Here is a 24179-nt window from a genome sequence, read left to right as displayed (position 1 = left end):
TCATTGCATATTTTATTGTAACATAAAAATTAACATATTACTTCAGGTACAAAAATAAAGAAACATAAATTCACGTAAGAAATAATATTCATTTTAAATAAAAAAATGAATTGAATAAGGATTACAATTGCTCGCAAAAAGGTCTATAATACTTAGGAATGTGATTTTTCTGTATCAATTCTAGCAGATCTTTTTTTGCGGTCCGCTATCTGAGGTTTTGTATAAAATGCTCTTGTCATTGTAATATCCTTCATGTTTTTCTTTTTAATGATATTATTTGCCACCTTAAATTCGTTTTCGTGGACTAGTTAAAATCATCGTTGCAAATACGACACAATAGGATATGTAATTAGAGCGAAAGGCATCTATCGCGATGCTGCGTGAAATGTTAAAACTTCGGATATAACACTTTGTCAGTTGATCAAACATATTATTTCCGATATATTAGTGATGTTAACTAAAATTTTACGATTTTTGAGTTATGACGACGTTGCAGCAAATGAGCGATATGTATGTGTATATGCCACATATGCCAAAAGTATCAAAAGAATTGGAGTTTATGAAAAGTAGAAACAAAAAATTAAGTTTAACTGCCTAGATTAGACAATTTACAGTGCATCCCAAAGCGACGACCTTTGTACTGTGCTTTGAAATTTTTTAAGCCGCAAGAATTATAAATAAAAGATAATAAAAAACAGTTTAAAAAACTAAAAAACACGCTTTTATTGCTAATCGAACTAAAAAGTAGAAAATAAATTTTAATGACAAAGGGACCTATAATGAAGTAATAGCAAATCGAAGGATCAGTCATAGTCAACTACCTCAGAACAGAATTATAACAAAAATTAAGATACAAATAGAGTAATTCAAATTAGAGTTAAAAGCGTGGGACGCTTGATATAGTAAATATTACAATCATTCTATTGGCAACTACCTACATATGTATAGAAGGTTATGAAAGTGAAGCAAAATGCATCCCACGCTTTTAACTCTAATTTGAATTACTCTATTTGTATCTTAATTTTTGTTATAATTCTGTTGTGCACATGCATGCCAATAACTGTAAGCATTTTTATAAAGGCAATGTTTTGCATGCTTAATTCTTTCGTTATCAATAATTATAACTTTGGAGATTCTAAATCTTCCTCTCATTCCTCGAGTCATTCTGAGCATAATTCTTCTATGATAGCATCCTTAAAATATCTGCAATGAAAAATTATCATTAATTGTGCATAAATTCTCAATGGTGTTTTTGTGGTTGTTTAATTAGTTTTACTAATTTTTTATTAATTTATTTAATGGCAAAACTTTAGTAAATGTCTATCGGAATATTACTGGGATCCCCAAGTTTTTTATGCTCAATACTACCATAATTTGGGCAAATGACATTAATATTTTTATTCATGCTCGAATATGAATTCATATATTTTTTAAAGATTCGGGAAACGTATTCTAGTCGTATGCATACACAACTGTACAGACATAGTAGTCATATCTAGCCAGCTGGCAAAACCACCACCCAGTTTGTTTCACTCTATTGCGTTCCGTGCAACCACTTTAAGTTTGTTCCATGCCACTCTTAACCGTTATCATTCACAAGGATATGCCGCAGCAATATTAGCATTGCCAGTTGTAGTTGTTTGAAATGACAAAAACGGCCGGTTAAACCACAAACCTCTGATGACATTACAACCGACTTAACGTCGAAGGGGCAGTGCTCGTACATATATTCGTAATAAGCTACTCTCACTTCACTTCAAACGAACTAGGAATACGTCTACAGGTCCTTTTTATTGATTTTTCCCTGCCATGTAGAAAAGTCAAACTTAAAGTATTTGTCAAATACTCAACTCAAGTGGCTGACAGTGAGCACTTATTGACGAGTACATACAAAATTAGCATATTTGACACGAATTGCGATTTGCGGAAAATTGTTGGTGTTACAACATAATAGCCATTCGTTGCATAAAAAATATATACAAAAATATTGCAATTAAAAATATCTCAACTAGTGTCTGCCATTTGTGAGCTGATACAGGCAGCACAATAGTGAAAATTTTAAACATGAAAAAAAACGTCCTTCGACATCGACTCCATTTTGAATAGGAATTGTGTTTGAAGAAAAGTGGATGCATTTAAGTAAAAAGTGTCCGACATCTGCCAGAAGTTACAAATCCTTTCCAAGAAATATCAAATACACAATTCAGCCACCTACTTCACCCTTCTGACTGTAGAGCTCAGTAGAAAGAAAAAATAATATTTAAGTGTTTCAACCTACCCCAATCAACGACGGGCGTCTGCGGTAGAGGTCGACGACAAAGGGTTTGACGGTGGCATAAGCAGAGCAAAACCCACTACGACCTGTAATTAATTACAGCAATAGTGCAAAAGAACGGCTTTTCTTCTTGCTTGGTTTCCTGACGTACCACAAGGATATTGTTTAATCAATAACGAATAGAGCGATTGGCGAGTGAAGTGGTTACTGGGCTTCCATCCCCAACATCTTCGTCCATTTTGTCTGGGTGTGCGTGAGTGTTAGTGTGTGTGTAGTAAATTAAAAATTGCTAAGCCGCCGCGCACCCTCGCAATGCGAAGCCAATTGGAAATTATTTAAACACCATATAGTGTAGTGTAACACTCGTGAACCTTTGCACACCGCAATCCGACGCCACAATTCGCGTCGTAAAGATGTACAAGACGGTGCGGCACGGCGAGAACAGCCTGCAATATACGATACTGCCACAGAACGATGACTTTCGCATCGAGGGCAAGCTATCAAGCGTAGGCAGTAACTGCACCTCCGTTTCTGGCCGCAAAGGTAAATCGAGACGCCCGAGACGGCGCTCATTCTTTGCTTACTTAGGCTTAATTTTCGTCTGCACCGTTATTGTGGGCGCAGTGTTGATACCATTTCTAGTGTCGGCGGAGTGCCTGCCCAATCCCACTGAGTGGTTTTTAAAAACGAAGGCAGCGCTAACACATGGAGCCAGCATTAATGGACTGCACAGAAACGCCGGTGGGCCGAGGGACGCTTCAAGAAAAGGTGGCGAAAATGGTGGAGCACAACAATTACCGCTACATAATAGCGCTGCTAATATTGGTCAAAAAGTAGAAATTATCAACCGCGACGGCGTGGAAAAAATAATTTTACGTGTCAATAAAACGCAAACGCAGCCGAAAATAAATGAAACTAAGGTCAAACCTGTTGGATATACATCGGACAAGGAGGAGCAGCCACCAGCTGAGGAGACTAACGCAGGTGCCAACTTTCGCACACAGGCTGGTAAAACAAAGGATGTAATGTTGGAACCACAAGTGGGTGTAGTTACTGGGGTAAAGTATGAAATGACCACAACTGCAATGCCAGCACCGATTAGCGGCGCCTTAGATACAAATGGGTTATTAAATGGAGCGACACCCCAGGAACCATCGATTGGAACGAATAATTTGGTCACGGAGGTGCGATTCGAAACAGGCGAGATTCAGGCATTGCCTGGCATTGCGCCTACTATCGCTGTGACAACCACAATGAACCCGTGCTTTGCTCAAAATGGTAACCAAATTAACAGCAACAGCGTCCTGGACAAGAATAAAATACTTAGTCGTCCAATACAAAATGGTATACCAGCCGCAATACGTCCAACAACGTCATTTTCTACCACCAGCATTTATTCGCCACATGCACCCGCTGCAGCTTCAGCCTCAATCTCGGCTGCATCTTCGGTCAATGCCAATATGATTTTAAATCAAAATACTAGCGCCCCAGCTATGCCGACCATTATGACACGCATCATGCAATTGCCTCTACTGAAGTCTACAGCAAAGAAGCCAATCATACCGCCGGCACTCGTGCGCACCAACTCCGAGGTTATACCACAAAAGCAGCCCAGCAGCAATGAGGTGGCCAGTGGCGCAGCTGACAGCAATAACGGGGTTTCGGGTGTTGGTCCAGATTCGAGTATGAGTAGGCCTGCCCAGCCGTCGAAGGTGAATGCCGCAGATGCTGTGGAGACAAAGAACGCCGACTGGATTCAGTCGCATTGGCCTTACATTGATCCGTCTACTTATTTCCAATGGACTGTAAGCAAATAATTTTTTATGTAAAATTTTTATAACTGAACCTTAGGCAACAATACCTCTGTCTTGACCTCCCTTATAAGTGTGTTGCATTGAAATTGGTTTAAAAAAAAATAAATTTTTTGTTACATGCGTCTGGAAAATTGTAAGTGTAATGAATATGCAAATAGGAATCCGTAATGGGGAGTAGTAACAAATTTTTCATTTTTATAAAAAAAATGTTAGGCCAATTTCCTTTATAAATACGAGTATATCTAATCCTGCCAATGTCGAAACCTCGGGGAATATTCAATTTCAGTTTATATTTTGGAAGATATCAAAGTAAGAATTATTTTACTGTTTCTCAGTGTGGGCCGGGTGTAATTGTGCTTCCCTCTTCCACGCGATTTAGTTTTCACCCAAATCTATAACCTTAGTTGTCATTGCTCAGAACAAATTATTTATTACTACTTAAACATTTTATAACTCGAATATATAATACATATGTATATATGTATGTACATTAGCATACTTCGCTGAACAAGTTCTATTTTTTTCCCACCGGAATTATAAAATTAATTATATTTTAAGACTTGTATGCCGATTTGAGAATAATTCTAAAAATCGTGTTTTATAAATAAAATTAGTTTACAAATAAATTGGTAATAATAAAAAAATGTAATCTTTTGTGGTGGTTTCGAATCGGTCTGGCTTACATAAATCTTAATATTTTTCGGAAATATTTCGGGGGAAGTATTAAAATATAATACAAGTGCTAGTATTACTCCAATAGGAAAAAAGTACAGATTTTTTTTTGTACCGAATATATTGGACCCTAATGTACATATGGGCATACTATATTTACGTACATTTATATATGTACATATATGTGCATGCATGCATTTCTTAATTCTTATTAAAATGATTTATTTTTTATTTTTTTCCTATGCTCTGCTTCTAAGGGTTACAAGGAGGACAGCGTTTTACTGCCAGCACTGCTGGGTTTCGCGTTAACTGGCATGATTCTAATCATTGCGGTTTGCTTGGTGGCACGCAACAAACGCGCCATCGTCTCTTCGGTGCGAAAGCGGAATCGCAATGTAAGTGGCCAAAACTCCACCATCGGTAAATAAAATATTCATTTACCCACCTTTGCGTTACTTTTTCTTTTCAGGACGTCGAAGAGGCCGGCGCTGACGATAATACAACACTTCTGGCCAATGCCAATCTTTCCGATGAGGACTAAACGACCGTGCGTGAAGAAGAAGCACAAAACTTTGCGAAGTTTGGCCTACAGCAATAATGCTTACTAATATACATACTTACTCAAACACACTAAAAAAATACCACCACTATCGTAATATTGAAAAACTCCAAGTTTCACCTACCGCTAGTAAATATCCGCAAATTTTAAAAGTGCATATGATTGTGTGCCCAACATCGAAAGAAAATCAAGTGGAGCCACTTAATCAGTCACCCCGAGCGATACCCAATGTTGTGATTAAGAACATTCGTGCGCATAAAAACCCACACATACATATGCATATATACACGTTCGCGTGTCAGATGACCACAAATCAAATGAAAAATCTTACACTTTACAATTTTGACCGGCTGAAACGTGTAATAATCGGCAGAGATTCTAGAGGAGTAGAAAATATGTATCCATTTATTTGTATGTATTTTTCAATGTAACCAACGCTCACACAGGACACAATCAGCATTACTTAAAAATATATAAAATGTTTAAATTAAGCTAATGAAACCAATTAGTATTACCTAGGAACATTAAAAAAAATAAATAAAAGCGTTAAATTTTGATCAAAAGAAACAATATTGTATCAGCTATGCAATTAAAAACGAAGATACATGCATACATACATGCATCTTAAGGCAAAACTTATGTTTGCAAACTTTTTAAGCGCCCAAATTTTTGTTTAATGCAAACAAAAAGCCTAAAAGACTGTTGCATTTCATTTAAAAAATTTCGCCACATAAATTTATCCATGTAAAATAATTAAGCTGAATAACAAAATTTAAGTTTCGAAATTTTTTTAAATGCTAAAACAAACATTGTAATTCAGATAATAATTAAGTAGAAGCTAAAAAAAGTAGCTTGACGCAAATTAATACATAAATAATTGTCAAATCTAAAAAGAAATGATAAAGTTCCAATACTTTATTTCAAATTTTATCATTTGGGAGTGATGTAATCAGCCAAAAATTATTAATTGGAATACAAAATCGAAATTTCGAAACAAATATTATCTACAAAACCTAGGCATATAAAGATAACTTAAAAAGCAACAATAATTGTAAAACTTGGAATCGTCCGCCATCTTCGATAGGCATTCAAAATAGTGCAGTGATTAGCTACGTGCGAACAAAACCACTTAAAAGTAGTATAAACGAGTCACTCAAGTACAGTTTGTTTTGATTCACATTTAACTCAATTGAGCTTGTTACATTTCCACATATGTACATATGTATGTAATTACAGGCGTAGCGCTCTCGCAAAAAATAAACTTAAATAAAATAAAAAAATAAAAAATCAGTATAGTATTATTAAATTCACCCGCTTTATATGTATGTATCGCCTAGCAGTTTTTACTGTAAAGGAACTGTGTATTGTAGCGTAGAGGCCCACTCTGTAAACGTGCATACTTAAATAATAATGTACATGTGTATGTACCGAAACAGTTGTTGCATTGATTGAGCAAAGCACACTAAGCAAAGCAGAGGAATAGGTAAATACAAATTGTAGTAGTTGAACAGAAAAATGATAAACTATTTTTGTAAGACGATGTGATAGCAATAGAGAAGCGTAAATAATGTGCACATACACACATGCACCAAGTATCAATACATTTAGTACATTACAACATATTCACATTCATACTTTTACATACATACATACGTAGTACATACGTAATAACATAAAAAATGTAGTGCAATGTGCATTTCCGTTTATTTGTCATAATTTCATTATTTTTCATTTCCAAAAACAAAAGTGCACGTACATACAGCGCACAGATCTATACAGGTATTGAGTATAATAATAATAAAAAATATGAAATATGTACGTAGCCTTTTAAAGATAAACAATTTATTCAATTCTCGGAATATCATGGAATTATTATTTTAGTTTTTTTAATTTTGCTTATCGCAATAGTGTTCATGTATTTACAAGCGTATTAGTTAGTAACTTTTTAAGTGCATATACACACATATATACACACATACATGCATCTTATTGAATGTGTATGCTTGTTACGATACTCGGAAATTGTATTGCCAATGCAAACTACAAAGAATCGGAATATTAACTATATAATGCAAATGGTTACCTAATTGTTAACTACAATATACCGTAAATATTATATGTAAACTGACAAAACAAGCAACAATGGTAGTACACAAATTAATAGCAATCAAATGTATAACTTTTGTTGGCCGCTTTTTACAAATATGTATACACATGTATTTATAAATATGTATGTAATTCACAAGTAATTACGCAAATGTAATAATGTATGGCAGAATTGGCGCTATGACATAGAAGAATCCTTCACGAAAAAACAAATCAATAATCATTTGGAAAAATGTCACATTTATTTAGATACTTTAAAAGTTTTCGCACGCATTCTACAAAAGAGTAAATAAAACCATTTAAACCCAAACAAAAAACATATAGGTATACATATAACCGAATTGGAAATTAGAGCTTTGTATAATATTTCTTTTAATTGGCTTTATTTCTTTCCAATACAATTAATGGATTGGGCGAAAAAATATTGTCCGAATGTTTCATTCATTTGGTAGGACCAGCTAATGCCTTTTATTTGACACTAAAATAATAAAAATGTTCATATTTACTCAAATTATGTGCATTTGAAATGTCACAAAAAACGGAAGTACTATGACCGGAAAAGGAAAGGGTCGGTTCATAGTAAGTTAATCGCCGGAAATGGAAAAACAATACTTGAAACTATAAAAATGGAAAATTGGTTGAATAAGAAATCGGCTAACCAAATATCAGTCGGAATTTTTTAACGGTATTTTGAAAAAAATTGCAGATGTCCTTAGCAATCGGGTTTATGTAGTATTCCAATAACTCCAACTACATCCAGAATTGCAGTCCACGCATCGGAAACCAAACATCGATGGCAGAAACGCGATACCCAAAAGCGGAAGTGAGTTTGTACCGCCATACTCCGCTTCCCATGTGTTTCTTACGGTCCATTGTCACATATTTCTAGGCGCCTAGTAGTATTAAATAAGTTCAATAGCTCATAACTTTAACAAATCCAATCAATTTTCATGATTCAGGCGTCAAGCGAAAGAGCTCTTTCCAGATACTCAGACGACGTGGGGGTTTTTTTTTTTGTTGATACATGGTTTTTTAATTGACGTAATTCAAAGATTTTAGAGTCAAGTAAAAGGCTCAAACAGAATCTATTCAGTATTAGCTAATTTATGCCCAGCAGTCTTAGTTCAGCTATGAGCAAATCGTAATGTTCAAGCGACATACTGAATCATATGCCATTATAACGAATGTTAAGCATTACATAAATTCCACACTACTGGCTATATATACACATGTGTATATGTTCGCGTAAAGTACACAATTATTATTAAATATAAGCTTCTAAGCCGGTACATTGTAACACCTAATAAAACTTGTTTTAAGTAACGAAAAACAAAAGTTGGCTTTTGCGATTGAAATTCACTCAAATTAAATCATTAATAAAGCCTATATACATACACACACAATGGATTTAATTACAATCATTTCGAATTTTGTAGTATTATTTTATATTCTTTAAATTTCACTTTTGTTTATTTTTTCTTTCTGGGCATCAGTATGCTGTTTTACAAATTGATTAAAGTTTTGTTCCTCAACATGATCTTCATTAAATGTGGGTGCTTCCTCTTCATGCCCTTCTTCGTCTTCCGAGCTTTCATTTCCTGGATGTTTGAGGTAAATGTCTGACAATTCGCGTCCCATGGGAACCTATAAAATGGCATCCTTAATAACAACACACTTTTTTACATCTAATCTACCTCCTCCACATAACTGCTTAAGGGCACTTCGGCTCCTTCACCTTCGCTTTGCGCAATTTTAGCCAATTCTTCTTCCTTCTTTTTCGCTTCCTCAGCAAGTTTTAACTCACGTAACTTATTGTACTCGGCTTTATAGTCCCTGCAATAGAGAAAAGGTTTTCGAATAATTAGATGCTCACCAAACAAAGAACAAATTTCCTTTACCTTTCGTATTCTTTTGCACATTCACTTACTAAATCATAGAAACGGTTAAAGCCAATGCCAGTTTTCGACGATAACCCACACGTTCGCAAATTGCGGTAAAACTCATCTAGTGTAAGTGACATGGTTCTTGTCAAGTTACTTATGTAGTTTTGTTCTTTTTCTAGAGCTTCTTGAAAAGCCTCAAAATCTGTCATCCACTCCACTGCAAAATCGTGATCCTGTACATCGATCTGCATATTGAAAATAGACTTTATAATGATACTTCAGCATATCTCTTTATATGACTCACCTTATTAAGAACTACAATAAAAGGCATACGTGCTTTGTACAATATAGAACATGCATATAACATGTTGGACATAAACGTGGTTGGGCTTAGAGAACGCACAACATCCATTACATAGACCACAACTGTTGGAAACATGGTTGCAAGTGCTTCTGTTATTATTGTGCCAGACGCGGACCATGTAAATACTTCAATCTGTCCAGGTGTATCAATTATGCACCACTTGTGGCCCTGTTGGCCAGCGCGTCTTATTAACTCAACCACCTTTTCGAATTTCGTCGCAAACAAATTTAAAGACGTAACAATTCCACCATTCGGCCCAAGCTTATACTGTTTCATCACCTCTCTATAATTTACAGTATCCCTTATGTCAATATTAGCGTGGTAGGGAGTTTCACGACACGCTGGATCAAGATTTATCACATATGGCTTGAAATGATTAAATGTAAGTTGTGTGAGCTTCTGCACGAAGGTTGTCTTCCCAGAACCAGCCATGCCGAGAACAATCAGGCAAATCGGTGCTGATATGTTTTCTTGTTCCACGGAAAGTGAAGATGCTTCACCAGAAGATGGAGTTGACCGAGAGGCAGAGGATGACATTATACAATTCTATACCTAATTCTTACAAAATATAAAATAACTACGATTAGGACACTATTTATGAAAACGGTACAAAACGATCTGACATAGTGGTGAAATCTATTTCACCATGTGTGGGATGCCAGACGAAGAGTGAATCATTTCACATTCTACTCAAAGTAGAATGATTATTTTGTTTCGCTATTTTGATTTACATATCGCACCCTAAATACAAAAGGGTCACAACTCAAAATACTAAGATTTTCAGGAGAGACGAAAAACGTTTTACGTAAAAATTATTGTAATATTTAAAGAAAATATTGTTCCATCATGAAAATATACAACATTGAAGAAGGTTCCACTATATTTTTTCAATTTTATATTATGTTTGCGAAAATAAAACAAATTTTTGATTTATGGCTCTTTAACTGAAATTTTTTCGATTAACTAGTGATATTATTTTAAGTTGTGCCTTTTTAAGTGATAAAATGTTTTAATTTTATAAGTTTCCCAACCTACCTCACTTTTCACAACTAAAGAGGCACAATGCAAAATAATATACCACGAAATTTATCACTTTTTACAATTATAGAGGCAGAACTCAAAATAAAACTCTTTATGTGTAATAAAAGTAATCAGCTGTTCTTGAGCCCATTAACACGTTGGCTGCCACGTCGAACGTTTTCATGCGACACCTAAATGTTACCCTGAGCCCACGTCGCACAATTTCATGCGACACGTAAATGTTACCCTGAGGCCACGTCACACATTTTTGTACATTTTAATATGGAATTTTACATAGAATTTGGATTCTCTGGCCTGTGGTGAACATTTTGGTGTATTTCCCATAGCTGTTGTGTATTTTTAATGGTTCTTTTTTTTTGGATAATATAAAAGTTGTAAATTAAAATTTGTCTTTTTATTAATTCTTTTAAAAATTAATTCATTTATGAACAAAACAAATATAAAAATATATATGTATGTAAATTCAAATGGAAATCAGTAGAAAAACAATAAACTTAAAATTAAAAATTCAATTTTTTAATGGAGATCAGTGCAAAAACTAATTTTTCTGGTGGGAATATTTAGGAAAGCATTCTACACATAGTTGCGGTTTATTGGGCAGTAGGTGGTGTTCCTTTAAAGGTCTTTCTGGCTGTTACTCTATCAGCAGATTTTTTTGACATGGCATAACACAATACACAAGCACGCCTTATTGTTTTTCCGTTGTCGTCCTTTCTTTTTTCTATAAAATGTTTTCCTTTTGTTATGGGTTCTGGAGACATGAAGTCCAACAAAGCATTTGAAGTCTCCTGCAGGAACTTGTTTATTGAAATTTGTTTGCTTGTAGCCTTTTTATATATTATAAAGGCATTTACGACAGACATTCGTAGTAACAGTTCAAAAGCCACTTTGCGGTACCACTTAACACCTCTTCTGAGAGTGATGGCGTAGGCGGTCATTTGATAGGATATATCAACACCTAATTTGGCTTTGTTGTAATCAATAACAGCAAGAGGTTTTTCAAAAGCTCGTTGCCTTTGCTTCCTGGTGGAAAACTACAAAAAATTACTGTCGCACATTTTCGTGCGACGTGGCCCCACAACATGTTTTATGATCTCCCAGGCCATGTCGCACGAAAATGTGCGACACAAAAAAACCATTATAACTGCAAAATTAGCGAGTAGTCAAAACTTATTTTTGGGCACTAAGAAACGAAAAAGAACATAAATAAGTTGTTGGCCTCAGGTGACCAAAATTGTTAAATGACACTGCTACTGAACGATCAAAATTCTAAAAAGGCTTTGGCAGCCAACGTGTTAACACAACTAAAAATAATTCTCTTTAGTTGATCGTGCAAAAGCAACACACTTGACATAAAAATAGACATAACTGTATTTTTCCAGTTAAAGAAGATAGTTATGTGAACGAAATATTTGCAGCAGTTAGAAATGTGTACTCTGAATTAATTTATGCAAAAAACTCAGTTTTGGAAAATTTTGAGTTGTGACCCTTTTGTATTTAGGGTGCGATATGTTCACTTATGCTGCTTACTGAATTGGCAAAAAATTATTATTTTTAAACCAATTTAATATGTTTTAAACTATATACATGTTTCATTGACAAAAATTTAATAATATACCAATTCCAAAGTGTGGTAAACTTAACAATAACCAAAAACAAAATTAGAACAAAAACCATGTGAGATTTTAACAGCTGATTGTCAAATCGGCGAAGAAATTAGAAGTATTCAAATTTGTTTGTTATTTAACAAAATTTTAAGGCAAATAGAAACTCAAAACTAAAAAAATGTCTGGAAAACTGATCCTACGCCAACTTTTTCGACAGAGCATGGTCGCACCACGTATACCTATGCTTAAACGATACGAAAGTGCATCTACAGCTACTGGTGAGACGAACAATACCAAGCAGCCAACATTTAACAAAGACACATTGAAACAACTTGTCAATACCAATAAGGTTGTAGTCTTCATGAAAGGAAACCCAGAGGCACCGAAATGTGGTTTTAGTAATGCGGTGGTGCAAATATTGCGAATGCACGGAGTTCAGTACGATGCTCATGATGTACTCCAAAGCGACGAATTGCGCCAAAGTATGTTCTAAAATGCATAGCTTTCCAATAAAAAGTTATCAAACACCCTTTGCAGGTATCAAAGAGTTTTCAGATTGGCCTACCATCCCCCAGGTTTACATGAATGGCGAATTCGTTGGCGGCTGTGACATTTTGTTACAAATGCACCAAAGCGGCGATTTGATAGAAGAGTTGAAGAAAGTTGGCATAGAATCAATTTTGCTGACTGAGGCAACAAAACAAGATAAAAGCGCTCCAAAAGACAGCAACTCAAATCAAAAGTGATGAGGATGACATATTGATATACTCGTATTAGTTATAAGAAAACTTGTTGCAATTTTTTGTTATCCCAGCAAAGAGACAGCTTTAAAATATGTCGCCTCAACTAAAATATTAATAAATGATTAAAAATAATTTAATAATAGTATATTAATTCTGCACCCTCTAATTTTTTGCTCCTCCGTGTTTCTCCTGACTATGATTATATTCAGCAATAGCAAGAAGTTCCAGTATTTTCACATATGTCTGAGTAGGATAATGAATCTGCAATAATTGCATACAGTACTCTCGATGTTCTTTAAAGAACATGTTGGCGATAATAATAGCGATTGAGTAGGCAGCACGGTGATGCAATTGCTCTGCCGATAGACTATTCCTTTTTCCTTGGGGTGCCATTTATAAAACAAGTTATGTAGAAATGAGAAATGTTTCTATGGCGCTAAAACACGAGGCGTGAAATAATTAGACAGGAAATGAAAAACAGCCGTTACTTAAAAATGACGGACAAAAACAAAAAATCCTTCTTGGGAACTTTAACCTACTTTATAAGGATTGTTATTTCTAACAGGTTTTTTCGTCTGCATCAGGCAAATATGGCAATAAAACAAAAACAAATGTCGTATAGCTTCACTTTATTATCGCTTTGTTATCTCAACAATACATTGAATGTATTTTAAACATATTACTTATACTTCAATTATACATATTCGTAGGTGAATTATTACATAAAATATATTAAAATATAATAAATATTTTAGTATTTGTGTTGTATACCCACTAATTTGTAATTTTATCAATGTTATTATTTTTTGTGGTTTTTCTTTTTTTCATATTGTTAGAATGCAACGCCCTTTTGGTTAAAACTTTTTGATTAGGATTCAACTGTGGTTGGATGAAATCGACTTTTTTTATTGGTCACAGACGAAACCATAACATCACTCTGAGAAAAATAGATTTAAAACGCCGTTATTAAATGCAGAAAAATTGCAAATAATATTTAAAAACACGCATATAATATGTACAATAATACATAACTACTACGTAGTGAGTAAGAATGGTTTTGTAAACATAACTGCCATTAATCAGTAAATTTTTAATAAAATAATTTATAGTCAGTATTAAATTACTCATTTTTCTAAAAAAAACATCATATATCCCATTTGAAAATTAAAGTAGCAAAAGATATCAATAATACTATGTTTTTATGTAAGGTATGCTTAAAGATTTTGGATAGTTAGCTTCCTCCGACATTCGTTGTATTGTGAATGCGAGTATGGTGACAATAAGAAATTTTGGGGGCAAACTCCGAAGGGTTTATAATATCTCTCACCCTCCAAAAATGTTTAATATTGTACTCCCAATATTTAAGTTAGCCAATTACCTCTTACAAGTTTCCCAATTATAGGTTTTTCATAATTATAAATAAAGAAACTGGTATAACAATCATTTTCAATGAGAGGCTTAATTTTCGTTTGGTTCTAACCCAATTCAGCTGCTTCAGACTTATTGTCATAACGCGTCGTACGTTACACAATTGATAAGCGCTCCATAAATGATCCCTCTAAGAGAAATTCATTGCTATTTGTAAGTATATCGATAAGCTGCTCGGATTCCCCAGTGTTTATGCTAAAGGGGAAAAACGAAGAAATTTCTGGCAGCAATCCAATACTATTCAATCCATTCAGTGTAGCCGACAAGGAACACTTCCGACGCCTTTCAACGCCTTCGATCATTTCAATGCTGCTGCGTCGCTTTGTAGCGTTGTCTATTGGTGCCCGCTTTTCACCAGTTCGCTCAAAATAAATGTCTGGCAGATCATCGAATTCCTGGAGTTCTAGACAACGTTGCAATTTAGCAATGTTGCTCAGAAGTAGGCGGTGATTCAGATCAATCTGTGGAAAGCCACCGTGTTTGATCTCCAAAATTGGCATCCAGCGATAGTAACATTGTTCCCATATTGCCAAATTAGCCATGCTGTGTCGTGGCTCTAAGTAGCGATCCTTTGGTATGGTGGATGAGGTCACAAACAGTTGCGAATTGATAGTGGTAAAGCGTTGTTGTTGCCCTTGTTTTAATGAAGGTATTTGTGCGAGTCCCGGTAACATTATAGCACCCGCAGGGATCGCTATGGAGCGACGGTTCTGCTGCTCCTGTCGTTGGCGTTGATAGAAAGGGTTCGTGAAAAAGACTTTGTCCTTCTCAGCAAATTGTTCTCCCCAATCCCAAACGGGTCGAAGTACCAAATTGCCTACACGTACGGCACGTGCACGATCTGCTTCTGTGTCGAATTGAAACGTGTCGAAAATGGGCAGAAAACACGCATCCCACAAGGTCGTCAAATATGTTTGGCTGTATTCGAATTCATCTGGAAATTGTTGTAGCAGCTGCCACACGCAGTCTAAAAATAGTAAAAATACGGGACTTTCCTCCTCTTCAGACGCATCACCACGCACGTGGCCCAATCTAGTCTGAAAGGGATGCTCCAACGCCACCCACTCTTTCTGCACCAAAGACTGGAATCCATCAATTGTCCGAAATAAAGGATCTAATATTATTTGTGTCAAACTTGACACTATACAGCACAAGTCCCGTCCGTTGGTCTCCTGCAGCACGCATGTCGTACCGGTACGCAATGATTCGGCAGCCTCACACGAGTATCGAAGGCATAGTGACACATAGAAGAGCCAATTCGACTTTTCTACATTTGTTAGAAATTTGGAGTCTTGCACAAGAAACTCTTGTGGACTTTCAGCTGTGCAAAGGCGACGAAACTTTAGATAGGCTCTTTGCACATCTTGGATACTAGGAAGGCGATCTGTCAACTGAAGCAGCTTTAGAGTGCGCCGTTCATCACATTTCCTCACCAGCTCAAGTGTCACGTTCTCGACTTTCGTATCTTGTTGCATTGAGGGTTTCAATTCAGCCAAACGTACTAGCGATGCATTCCCGTATCCAAATACCCAAAAGGCAGCACGCGAATCATAGAATGCACGTGACAAATCTAGAAATCGGTCAATTGTGCAGCATTTAGGAATGACAAAGTGAGGGGGCAGAGTATACTTCGGTGCTTGTAATAAATTTTGCAATTGGGGAACACTATCCGCACTCACAACTTGCCATTCGTTGGCTCCACATCGGATTAATTCTCGAGCCCAATCATTTTTTGTGCTATACATCGTGACGCTAGATTTTCCCAGCATGGAATAATATGGCTCGCGGTAACAGTACGCAAAACTGAGATCATGGCGTGATGGATAGGCGAATCGCGCAAGCGCCGAAGCTATCAGCTTGCCATAATCAGGTCCAGATCTCGACTGCTGGAAGGCAAATTTTAGTAGTCGAAAGTTCTTACAAATAATGTGAAGAGACGTTATCCGACTACTCATCACTTTTTGTTGTGCGTCAAGTTTTTTGCGTTTGTTGCCGCCGCTGAGTGCTCTTACGCTGACTCTCCCGCCTTCCGCCAACTGGTATACGTAGTCGATATTATTTAAAGTGACATCGTTCCGTTGCAAGTATAAATGTTCCTGATAAGATTCCTGCGGTGGCGTTTCATGTTGTTGGCGCTGTAATGGCACGAAAGCCATTTTGAAATTAGTCACGCTTAGTAAACCAAATACCGCCTGCCGGGAGGTATCTAGTTCAGAACCCTCACTAGGAGCAGGCATTATTGCTGAGAAGAGGTATGCAGGTGCAGACGCCACAACAAGCTCACTAGGCAATAAGCGCGGTTTAGCCAAATGAAGGTCACGCAGCTCTGTTGGAAGCCAGTCATCACTACCCTCTTGTCGTGGAATCTGTTAACCCGAAAATTAAATAATTAGAACAGGATGATGTAATGAAGGAGTATAATCCAGATCTAAGCTAGGCAGTTAATTGCCACTAAATAAAATAATCAATTCTAATGTTACTACATTAATGGTACTCACGTCACCAGGGGAGGGTGCAACGTAACTTAAGAACGTATTTCGCTTCCGGTCCGATATGCTGGCCATATTTGGTATTAATTACTTATCGTCCGATTTTTAATATCTTCCGTTCTATCACTACGGCCGTGAGGTGCTTTGTGGGCGGGCGTGTTGCAAATGCCAGCACAAACACTGCGTCCGCCCTCTGCGTCAGCAACTGTACTTTAGATTAAATCTATTTCGTTCGCTGTTTTTGTCGTTTTCCTCTGCTTTGCATGAGATAAGTAATGAAAGAATTTCCCGTCGTGTTTACTAAATTTTGTTTTCTTTATTCGTGTGGTGTCATCACCAACATTGTGCCATTTCAAAACTCCTTGTTTTTTTCAATTTTTCAAACGCTTTTTTATTTGAAATGCATTCCTAAACATGAATATTATTTTCCCGAACAATTTAAATTTTTTCCACAAAACAGCAGATAATAAATTTACTTTCCTTCACTGTGCGCTATTTTCCAAAATTATTTTAATTCGTTGTTTGGGTGACATTCTTAATTGCACCTCAGGGTGGTATTGACAGTTAATATAAATTACCTTTTTTGAATTGGATCTGACATTACCATATTTTCTACAATTAATATCGTTTAATTTTTAATCTGCATTCGCTTAACTTAAAATACGAACTTTGCGAAACGATAGAACTATATGGATTAAGGTTAACAAGCAAAAAATTATAATAAATATAAAGTATTGTTTAGTAAAACATGCTTCAAATCGAATGTCGAAGATTTTGTTCATTTTTGGTGTTTGTATTAAATTAAAATTTGTATTGTTATTATTTATTCTCTACTCCTTTAAGAGCTTAAGGCTACAGCAAAAGTTATCAAAACATTTCTATATCGAACCATAGGTCTCCGTTGTCAGTCTCTTCTTTTCGTTTCTTGCGGGTTCCAAGTCAAGGCGGCATACGTTACTTCATCGTAAGACTTTCGTAGAGTATGGCCTATTCATCCATATTTTCTCTTCTTTACTTCGTTGTTGATGATTTTTTGTCATGTAATTTTCCAGAGCTCCTCGTTTGTTATCACTCTTGACAACCATGTCTTAACTATATTACGCAGACCCATAATTATATTGTGCATAAAACAGTCAACGCCAGCAATGGTTTCTTCTCCATTTATAAACAACGCAGCGTAGTCAGTTTTGATACGCCGTCTTTTTAATGTCAATGTTGAGTCCTTGTTGAAGCAAGTTTAATTTCATCTGCATATGTTGATGCGAATGCGAGAGTAAAACAGCATCATCTGCATATTCCAGATATTCGAGATTGATGTTCACTCTCCAAGTAATTTCACGATTTACAGAGTCCACTACAACGATAAATAACAGAGGGGACATGACACATCCTTATCGGATTCCAGTAGTGGAGACAAAAGCTTCACTGAATTTTCCATTGAGGAGAACTCTACAATTCGCACCACTATAGCTATTTCTAATTAGATTTATGATTTTCTTCGTAATAACCATACTCTCTAAGGCTGCCCATTTGGATTCTCTTTTGACAGAGTCAAATGCTTTTTCATAGTCAACGAATGTCATATATAGAGTGGTTTAAGTAAAATTAACGTTTGCAATAAAGCATTTTTGCAACTTGTGCAAAAGATAAGCTTTTTCTACCCTAATTTTCGTATTAACTGTTAATGATAACTAAAAAAAATGCTGTCAGTCAAAAAGCTGAGTAAAATTAATGTTGCCATAATGCAAAGTCAACCCTCGACCACTTTTATGGCCAGCACATTTATTCGTAATAATACATCTATGTATGTTTTCAAGTGTGGGTGTGGAAATGCGAACAAATGCGAACAAATGCGAACGTGGATTAAACGTCAAAACAAATAGAGAAGAAAGAAAACTCATTAGAGTCAAATAATTTTTTTTTCCAATGGAGGTTGTGGTAAATTTGGTTAAGAAAAATCCAATAAATTCTAATTACACTTACGTTTGAAACATTTTTTATAATAAAAAAATTGTAATATTTGCAAAATTTAAAAGACTCGCCATAAAAGGAAAGTGAAGAGAGCGATTCCTTTTAAAAGCGTGGGAATCTTCAATCGCTCCAGGAGGGAACCGAAGTAATCAGTTTATGTTAATTCGAAAATTCACGAAATTTTTAGTAACACAGGCATCTTTGGAACATTGTGTAAAATTTACACGTTTCTATACGCATTTAGCACCAACAACATCAGTATCGAAAAGATCCTGTAAATTTCTTAGGCAGAGCGTGGTAACACATTGCTCAACACCCTCGCGGTCTGAAATCTTTAGAAATCGCTTTTCAACAATAAACATGGTAAATACCGAATCATCTGTGACATACCTGGAAATTCCCGATAAGTCGGAAAGCGACAAAAAACATTACAAGTGTGTAGATAACCCATAAACTGTTATTGGATGTTGGCGGATAATACTTTAATTTCTTCCAGAGCACTGTTACTAAGCAATGGTATTCGTGCATTGCTCGTGTCAGACCCAACACCGGTACCACATTGCGGGCTAACATCTTCATCGTCATCTTCCTCTTATGATTCCACTGGAGATTCATGTGCCGAAGAGAGCAGCAGTACCAGCAGCGAAGATGAAGAGTCGATGAGTACGTCTACAACAGACAATGGGGAAAGTGATTCAGATTTAGAATCAGAAGAAGGTTAGTTTTCCACTACGGAGAAAAGCTTTTAGTCAGTTATTTATTGCAACCTCATTTGAAATTGAAATTTCAAAATTTTGCAGGTGATGAAAAGTTAGCAGCCTGTGCGTTGCTGGTGGATGTTGGATCGTTTACAGAACCATTAGAATATCAAGGGCTGGCGCATTTCCTGGAACATATGATTTTTATGGGTTCAGAAAAATACCCAGCGGAAAATGCATTCGATGCACATATAAAAAAATGTGGTGGTTTCGACAATGCTCACACTGAATTCGAAGAAACATGCTTTTATTTTGAAGTATCTGAAGAGCATTTAGACAGCAGCATGGACTACTTCTCGGCCTTACTGAAAGCGCCGTTGATGAAAAAAGAAGCGATGACGCGGGAACGCGATTCTGTTGAATCGGAGTTTCAACAGATTGTACTCGACGATGAAGTCCGGCGCGACCAGCTTGTAGCTGCCTACGCCACTCCAGGTTATCCTCATGCCACCTTTCCGTGGGGAAACCTCAAGACTCTTAAGGATGGTATAAGTGACGACGAGCTACACGAAAAGCTGCACGAATTTCAAAAACGTCACTACAGCGCACATCGTATGTGTGTTTGTGTGCAGGCTCGGCTTCCCATTGACGAACTAGAGCAAATGGTTGTGAAACACTTCTCAGGCATTCCTAGCAACGATCTTCCGGGTATCGATCTGTCGCCGTATAATTACCGTGGTGCTTTCCGGAATGAATTTTTCGAAGAAGTGTTTTTTGTTAAGCCTGTGGAAAATATATGCAAGTTGGAGCTCACATGGATACTGCCATCAATGATAAAGGTTGGAATCTTTATTTAGAGCACCAGCTATAAGTATTTACTAATTGGTCGCTTTCTTTGGTAGATGTACAAAACGAAACCAGATCAATTTATATCACATTTGGTAGGATACGAAGGAGAGGGTAGTCTTTGCGCCTATTTGAGAAAGCGCTTATGGGCATTGGAACTCACTGCGGGCATAGATGAGAGTGGTTTTGAATCAAATTCTATCTACTCCTCGTTTGTTATCGGTATATATTTGACTGATCGTGGGTTCCAGCATCTTGATGAGGTAGAAACATGAAGTAGATATGGGGAATTTTACATAATTTCGATTTTCAGGTACTTGCCGCGTGTTTTGCCTTCATAAAATTGTTTGCTGATTGCGGTCCGTTTAAAGATGCATTTATCGAGTTACAAAAAATTGAGGCGACTAACTTCCGATTTGAATCTCAGCGGCCGGCCTTGGACAATGTCGAAAAGTTGGCTGTAAAACTAAAATATTATCCGCCAAAAGATATACTGACTGGCACTGAGTTATATTACGACTATAATGAAGATCATATACAAGATGTTGTCAAGCATTTAAACGAGTTTAGATTCAACATAATGATCACCTCGCAACACAAATATGAAGGAATAATATATGACAGAAAGGAAAAATGGTTCGGCACTGAATACACAACTATTAAAATGCCAGAAAAGTGGCGTAACCTTTGGGAGAAATCAGAGCCAATTCCAGAGTTATTCTTACCGAAGCCAAATCGGTTTATTTCAAATGACTTCCGTTTGCTCTGGGAAGAAAATGGCAAACCAGAAATTCCTACTGCACCGAAGAAGATACTCCAATCGGATATCTGCGAATTATGGTTTAGACAGGACGACAAGTTTCTACTGCCCGAGGCGTACATGTACTTTTATTTCATATCGCCACTATTACGTGTGGATCCCAAAAAGTAAGCTGAATTTATCTTTTAATACTGCACGCATTCACTAAATTACTTTGTTTTAAATCTCTACAGCGATGCCTTGTGTGCGCTCTATGAGAGATTGATCAAATTTCGGCTAAGTGAAGAATTGTACCCAGCGTCGGTGGCAGGCCTGTCATATCAGTTTTACACTGCCGAGAAAGGAATAATATTGAAGGTATAAAAGGTCGAGCGAAATTTCAATGAATCTCCATTAATTCGATTGTTTTTGAGAAAAGGTGAATGGCTACAATGAAAAACTACATTTGCTGGTGGGCATCATAACAAAAGCTATGGTGTCAATGCGTGATCATATCACGGCGGATCAGTTCAATATATTTAAAACGGATCAAAAGAAAGCCTACTTCAATTCGCTCATCAAACCGCGCACGCTAAATAAGTAAGGCCACTTTCATCATATTGTTGATGTAAATAAATAAATTTTCATTCAAGGGACATCCGTCTAAGCATTGTTGAGCATATTCGCTGGCCAATGATAACTAAATATAAATGTTTAGATAGCCTTATACTGAATGATGTGTTAAATTTCTCCGACGCATACACTAGTGAACTCTACTTGCAGGCTCTGATGCAGGGAAATTTGACCGAGGAGTCGGCACATAACGTCATGAATTCAGTGCTTACTACGCTTAACTGTCGGAACATTAAGGAGGTAAAATCGAATGAAACCTTCAGCTGTTCAAGAATTTCATTTTATCCCATAATTTTTGTTCCACAGACTAAATACATCGAGAATCGTACCGTCCAGCTGCCTCAAGGTTCTCACTTTATTCGCTGCCGCACTCTTAATGAGAAGGATGTAAATACTGTTATTTGCAATTTCTACCAAATCGGTCCGTGTTCACTTCGGGTCGAAAGCATTTTAGATCTGTTGATGATGTTTGTCGAGGAGCCATTATTCGATACACTGCGTACGAAGGAACAGCTTGGGTACTATGTATCTGCTTCGGTGCGAATGAACTACGGCATAATTGGCTATTCCATTGCGGTGAATTCGCAGGAAACGAAGTTCAGCGCGTCACACGTTGATGAGCGGATTGAAGTGTTCCGCGGCAAAATGCTGCAAATACTGGAAGAGATGACGCCGGAGGATTTCGATCATGTCCGGGAATCATTAATCAAAATCAAGCAGGTTGTTGATGTATCCCTCGCTGAGGAAGTGGCCCACAATTGGGAGGAAATAACCTCAGAGGAATACGTTTTCGATCGGAGACGACGTGAGGTAGAGGTACTGCGTGCGCTGACCAAGCAGGACGTAATCGATTTTTGTTTGAGCAACGAGCGCACCAATCTACGCAAATTATCTGTGCAGGTTATTGGCAATAAGGATGCGGTGCGCGTTAAACGCTCACCAGTACTTGGCGAGGAGAACTCCAATGACGATAGCGGCGACAGCAGTGGGGAAGAATCAGAAGTCGATGATGAAGAGCTATTCAACGCATTGGCGAACAAATTGGATGTGCGATTCATACCGAAAGACGGCGACGCTACGACAATTATAGACATTAAAGATTTCAAGGAAAATTTGCATGTTTATCCGATCACGAAAACCAAATTGGAAAATGGCACAGAGCGCACCCCAATGGAGATAATAGAGGAATGTTGAAAATTGGCATTGATATTGATCAGACCGGATATATTGACGGACTTATGACACACATAGTTTAAAAGAAATGCTGTGCCATTGATTCGCGGTTACTAATTTTATTCGCTATCGTTTAGAAAAAAATTTAAGAAATTTCAATTCAATAAATAAAAACTTGGAATTTTATGCGCATAAAAATAATTGGTTTATTTGCCGAGAAAAGAAAAAGTTGATACGCTAATGGTTGATGTTGTTAAATACTTTTATCATAGCATTTTCATAAATTGCCATAAATACAATGGGAGAACGGCTGGAGTAGGTCAGCGCAACAAGTGCACATATGGTTGATTTTGGTGACCGAAATATTACAAAGAAACGTTAAAAAATACAGTGATGCGGTAAGCAAACAATACGTTGGAAGAAAACATATGTGCTGCTGTATTGATACTCTTGTCAATTGAACTAATTGTGCCACGAGCAATTAATTGAGTCTCGAGGGAGTGTCTGTTCTGCTTCAGAACCTTAGTAAGTCATTAGTAAGCCAAATTACTTATGGGGCAACTGCAAAGAACACACGCGTGGCACTGTAACAATTTCCTTTTTACCAACTGTTCAAATTTTTTGGTTTCTTTTCGTTTTTCATTTACAAGCGATGCTGTCTCTGGCGGAACAACGCTTTGATAAAAGCTGAAATTAAAACTTGTACAACAGAACGACGCTATCGTCACGTTGCAGATATTTACATTCTATGCATTTGTACTAAAATTAAAATGAAGTCAACAACGGTAATCAGATGTTAATATTTCAATGTGATTGCGGCACTTGGTGGATCTGAGATTGTGTCTAAGCTGGAGAAATAGAGGAAAGAAAAAATTGTTACCCTTAAACAAGAAATCGTAACTACACAAAAGTTCAAAGCTTTAAATCGATTTCATTTTGTTAAATCGCAGAAGTTCTTTGACTTTATCGAAATTCGTGTTCGGCGTATGATTTTCTCGAAACATACCACAGCACAATCGGTAAACTCTTGCCAAACCCTTCTAAGCACAAAGGCATTGCTTATCATGAATTTCACGCCACATATTTATCACTAACATACTATATTTGATAACCGATGTCTCGCATACTTGCCTCTACG

The 24179-nt window shown here is 36.6% G+C and overlaps 5 protein-coding genes across 6 annotated transcripts in view; 3 read left to right on the top strand and 2 right to left on the bottom strand.

The window, feature by feature from the left end:
• LOC129239632 (uncharacterized) overlaps positions 1–6753 on the top strand; it is a 34170-nt gene extending 27417 nt beyond the window's left edge. Inside the window, exons 1-3 of one of the 2 annotated variants that reach the window (XM_054875287.1) lie at positions 1698–4080; positions 5019–5156; positions 5231–6753. In XM_054875287.1, coding sequence (XP_054731262.1) covers positions 2689–4080; positions 5019–5156; positions 5231–5302 — 1602 coding nt within the window. In that variant the 5' untranslated portion in view covers positions 1698–2688 and the 3' untranslated portion in view covers positions 5303–6753. Of the gene's footprint in view, positions 1–1697; positions 4081–5018; positions 5157–5230 lie in introns of those variants that run through there. The other variant, XR_008581873.1, reaches the window with a different exon arrangement.
• Positions 6754–8847: 2094 nt separating this feature from the next.
• LOC129239634 (GPN-loop GTPase 1) lies at positions 8848–10285 on the bottom strand. Its single transcript, XM_054875290.1, has 4 exons — positions 9614–10285; positions 9325–9554; positions 9121–9259; positions 8848–9070 (listed from the first exon to the last, which is right to left on the bottom strand). The coding sequence occupies exons 1-4, from the start codon at positions 10208–10210 to the stop codon at positions 8879–8881; spliced, it is 1158 nt and encodes a 385-aa protein (XP_054731265.1). The 5' UTR covers positions 10211–10285; the 3' UTR covers positions 8848–8878.
• Positions 10286–12400: 2115 nt separating this feature from the next.
• Positions 12401–13209, top strand: LOC129239404 (glutaredoxin-related protein 5, mitochondrial). Its single transcript, XM_054874870.1, has 2 exons — positions 12401–12803; positions 12859–13209. The coding sequence occupies exons 1-2, from the start codon at positions 12500–12502 to the stop codon at positions 13065–13067; spliced, it is 513 nt and encodes a 170-aa protein (XP_054730845.1). The 5' UTR covers positions 12401–12499; the 3' UTR covers positions 13068–13209.
• Positions 13210–13676: 467 nt separating this feature from the next.
• Positions 13677–17510, bottom strand: LOC129237883 (myotubularin-related protein 10-B). The gene is made up of 2 exons (XM_054872850.1): positions 16991–17510; positions 13677–16858 (listed from the first exon to the last, which is right to left on the bottom strand). The coding sequence occupies exons 1-2, from the start codon at positions 17054–17056 to the stop codon at positions 14588–14590; spliced, it is 2337 nt and encodes a 778-aa protein (XP_054728825.1). The 5' UTR covers positions 17057–17510; the 3' UTR covers positions 13677–14587.
• Positions 17511–18872: 1362 nt separating this feature from the next.
• Positions 18873–23236, top strand: LOC129237499 (nardilysin). The gene is made up of 9 exons (XM_054872289.1): positions 18873–19386; positions 19449–19669; positions 19753–20489; positions 20553–20759; positions 20810–21423; positions 21490–21613; positions 21675–21835; positions 21889–22108; positions 22175–23236. Exons 1-9 carry the CDS (start codon positions 19109–19111, stop codon positions 23060–23062), a joined length of 3450 nt encoding a protein of 1149 aa, XP_054728264.1. The 5' UTR covers positions 18873–19108; the 3' UTR covers positions 23063–23236.
• Positions 23237–24179: the final 943 nt, after the last annotated feature.

The sequence above is a fragment of the Anastrepha obliqua genome, chromosome 2, assembly GCF_027943255.1.
Source record: "Anastrepha obliqua isolate idAnaObli1 chromosome 2, idAnaObli1_1.0, whole genome shotgun sequence".
NCBI lineage: Eukaryota > Metazoa > Arthropoda > Insecta > Diptera > Tephritidae > Anastrepha > Anastrepha obliqua.
The sequence above is the reverse complement of the archived record's forward strand: the minus strand, read 5'-3'. Positions and strand labels throughout refer to the sequence as shown.

Excerpts from the sequence above, each read along its gene's own strand:
- LOC129239634 (XM_054875290.1), bottom strand. The coding sequence starts at position 10,210 with ATGTCATCCTCTGCCTCTCGGTCAACTCCATCTTCTGGTGAAGCATCT. Across the intron at positions 9,555-9,613 it reads TTATTGTAGTTCTTAATAAG|ATCGATGTACAGGATCACGA; the intron begins GTGAGTCATATA and ends TTCAATATGCAG. Across the intron at positions 9,260-9,324 it reads TGTGCAAAAGAATACGAAAG|GGACTATAAAGCCGAGTACA; the intron begins GTAAAGGAAATT and ends TCTCTATTGCAG.
- LOC129239404 (XM_054874870.1), top strand. The coding sequence starts at position 12,500 with ATGTCTGGAAAACTGATCCTACGCCAACTTTTTCGACAGAGCATGGTC. Across the intron at positions 12,804-12,858 it reads AAGCGACGAATTGCGCCAAA|GTATCAAAGAGTTTTCAGAT; the intron begins GTATGTTCTAAA and ends CACCCTTTGCAG.
- LOC129237883 (XM_054872850.1), bottom strand. The coding sequence starts at position 17,056 with ATGGCCAGCATATCGGACCGGAAGCGAAATACGTTCTTAAGTTACGTT. Across the intron at positions 16,859-16,990 it reads TTGCACCCTCCCCTGGTGAC|ATTCCACGACAAGAGGGTAG; the intron begins GTGAGTACCATT and ends TCGGGTTAACAG.
- LOC129237499 (XM_054872289.1), top strand. The coding sequence starts at position 19,109 with ATGTTAATTCGAAAATTCACGAAATTTTTAGTAACACAGGCATCTTTG. Across the intron at positions 20,760-20,809 it reads GGTTCCAGCATCTTGATGAG|GTACTTGCCGCGTGTTTTGC; the intron begins GTAGAAACATGA and ends TTCGATTTTCAG. Across the intron at positions 21,836-21,888 it reads AAACCGCGCACGCTAAATAA|GGACATCCGTCTAAGCATTG; the intron begins GTAAGGCCACTT and ends TTTTCATTCAAG.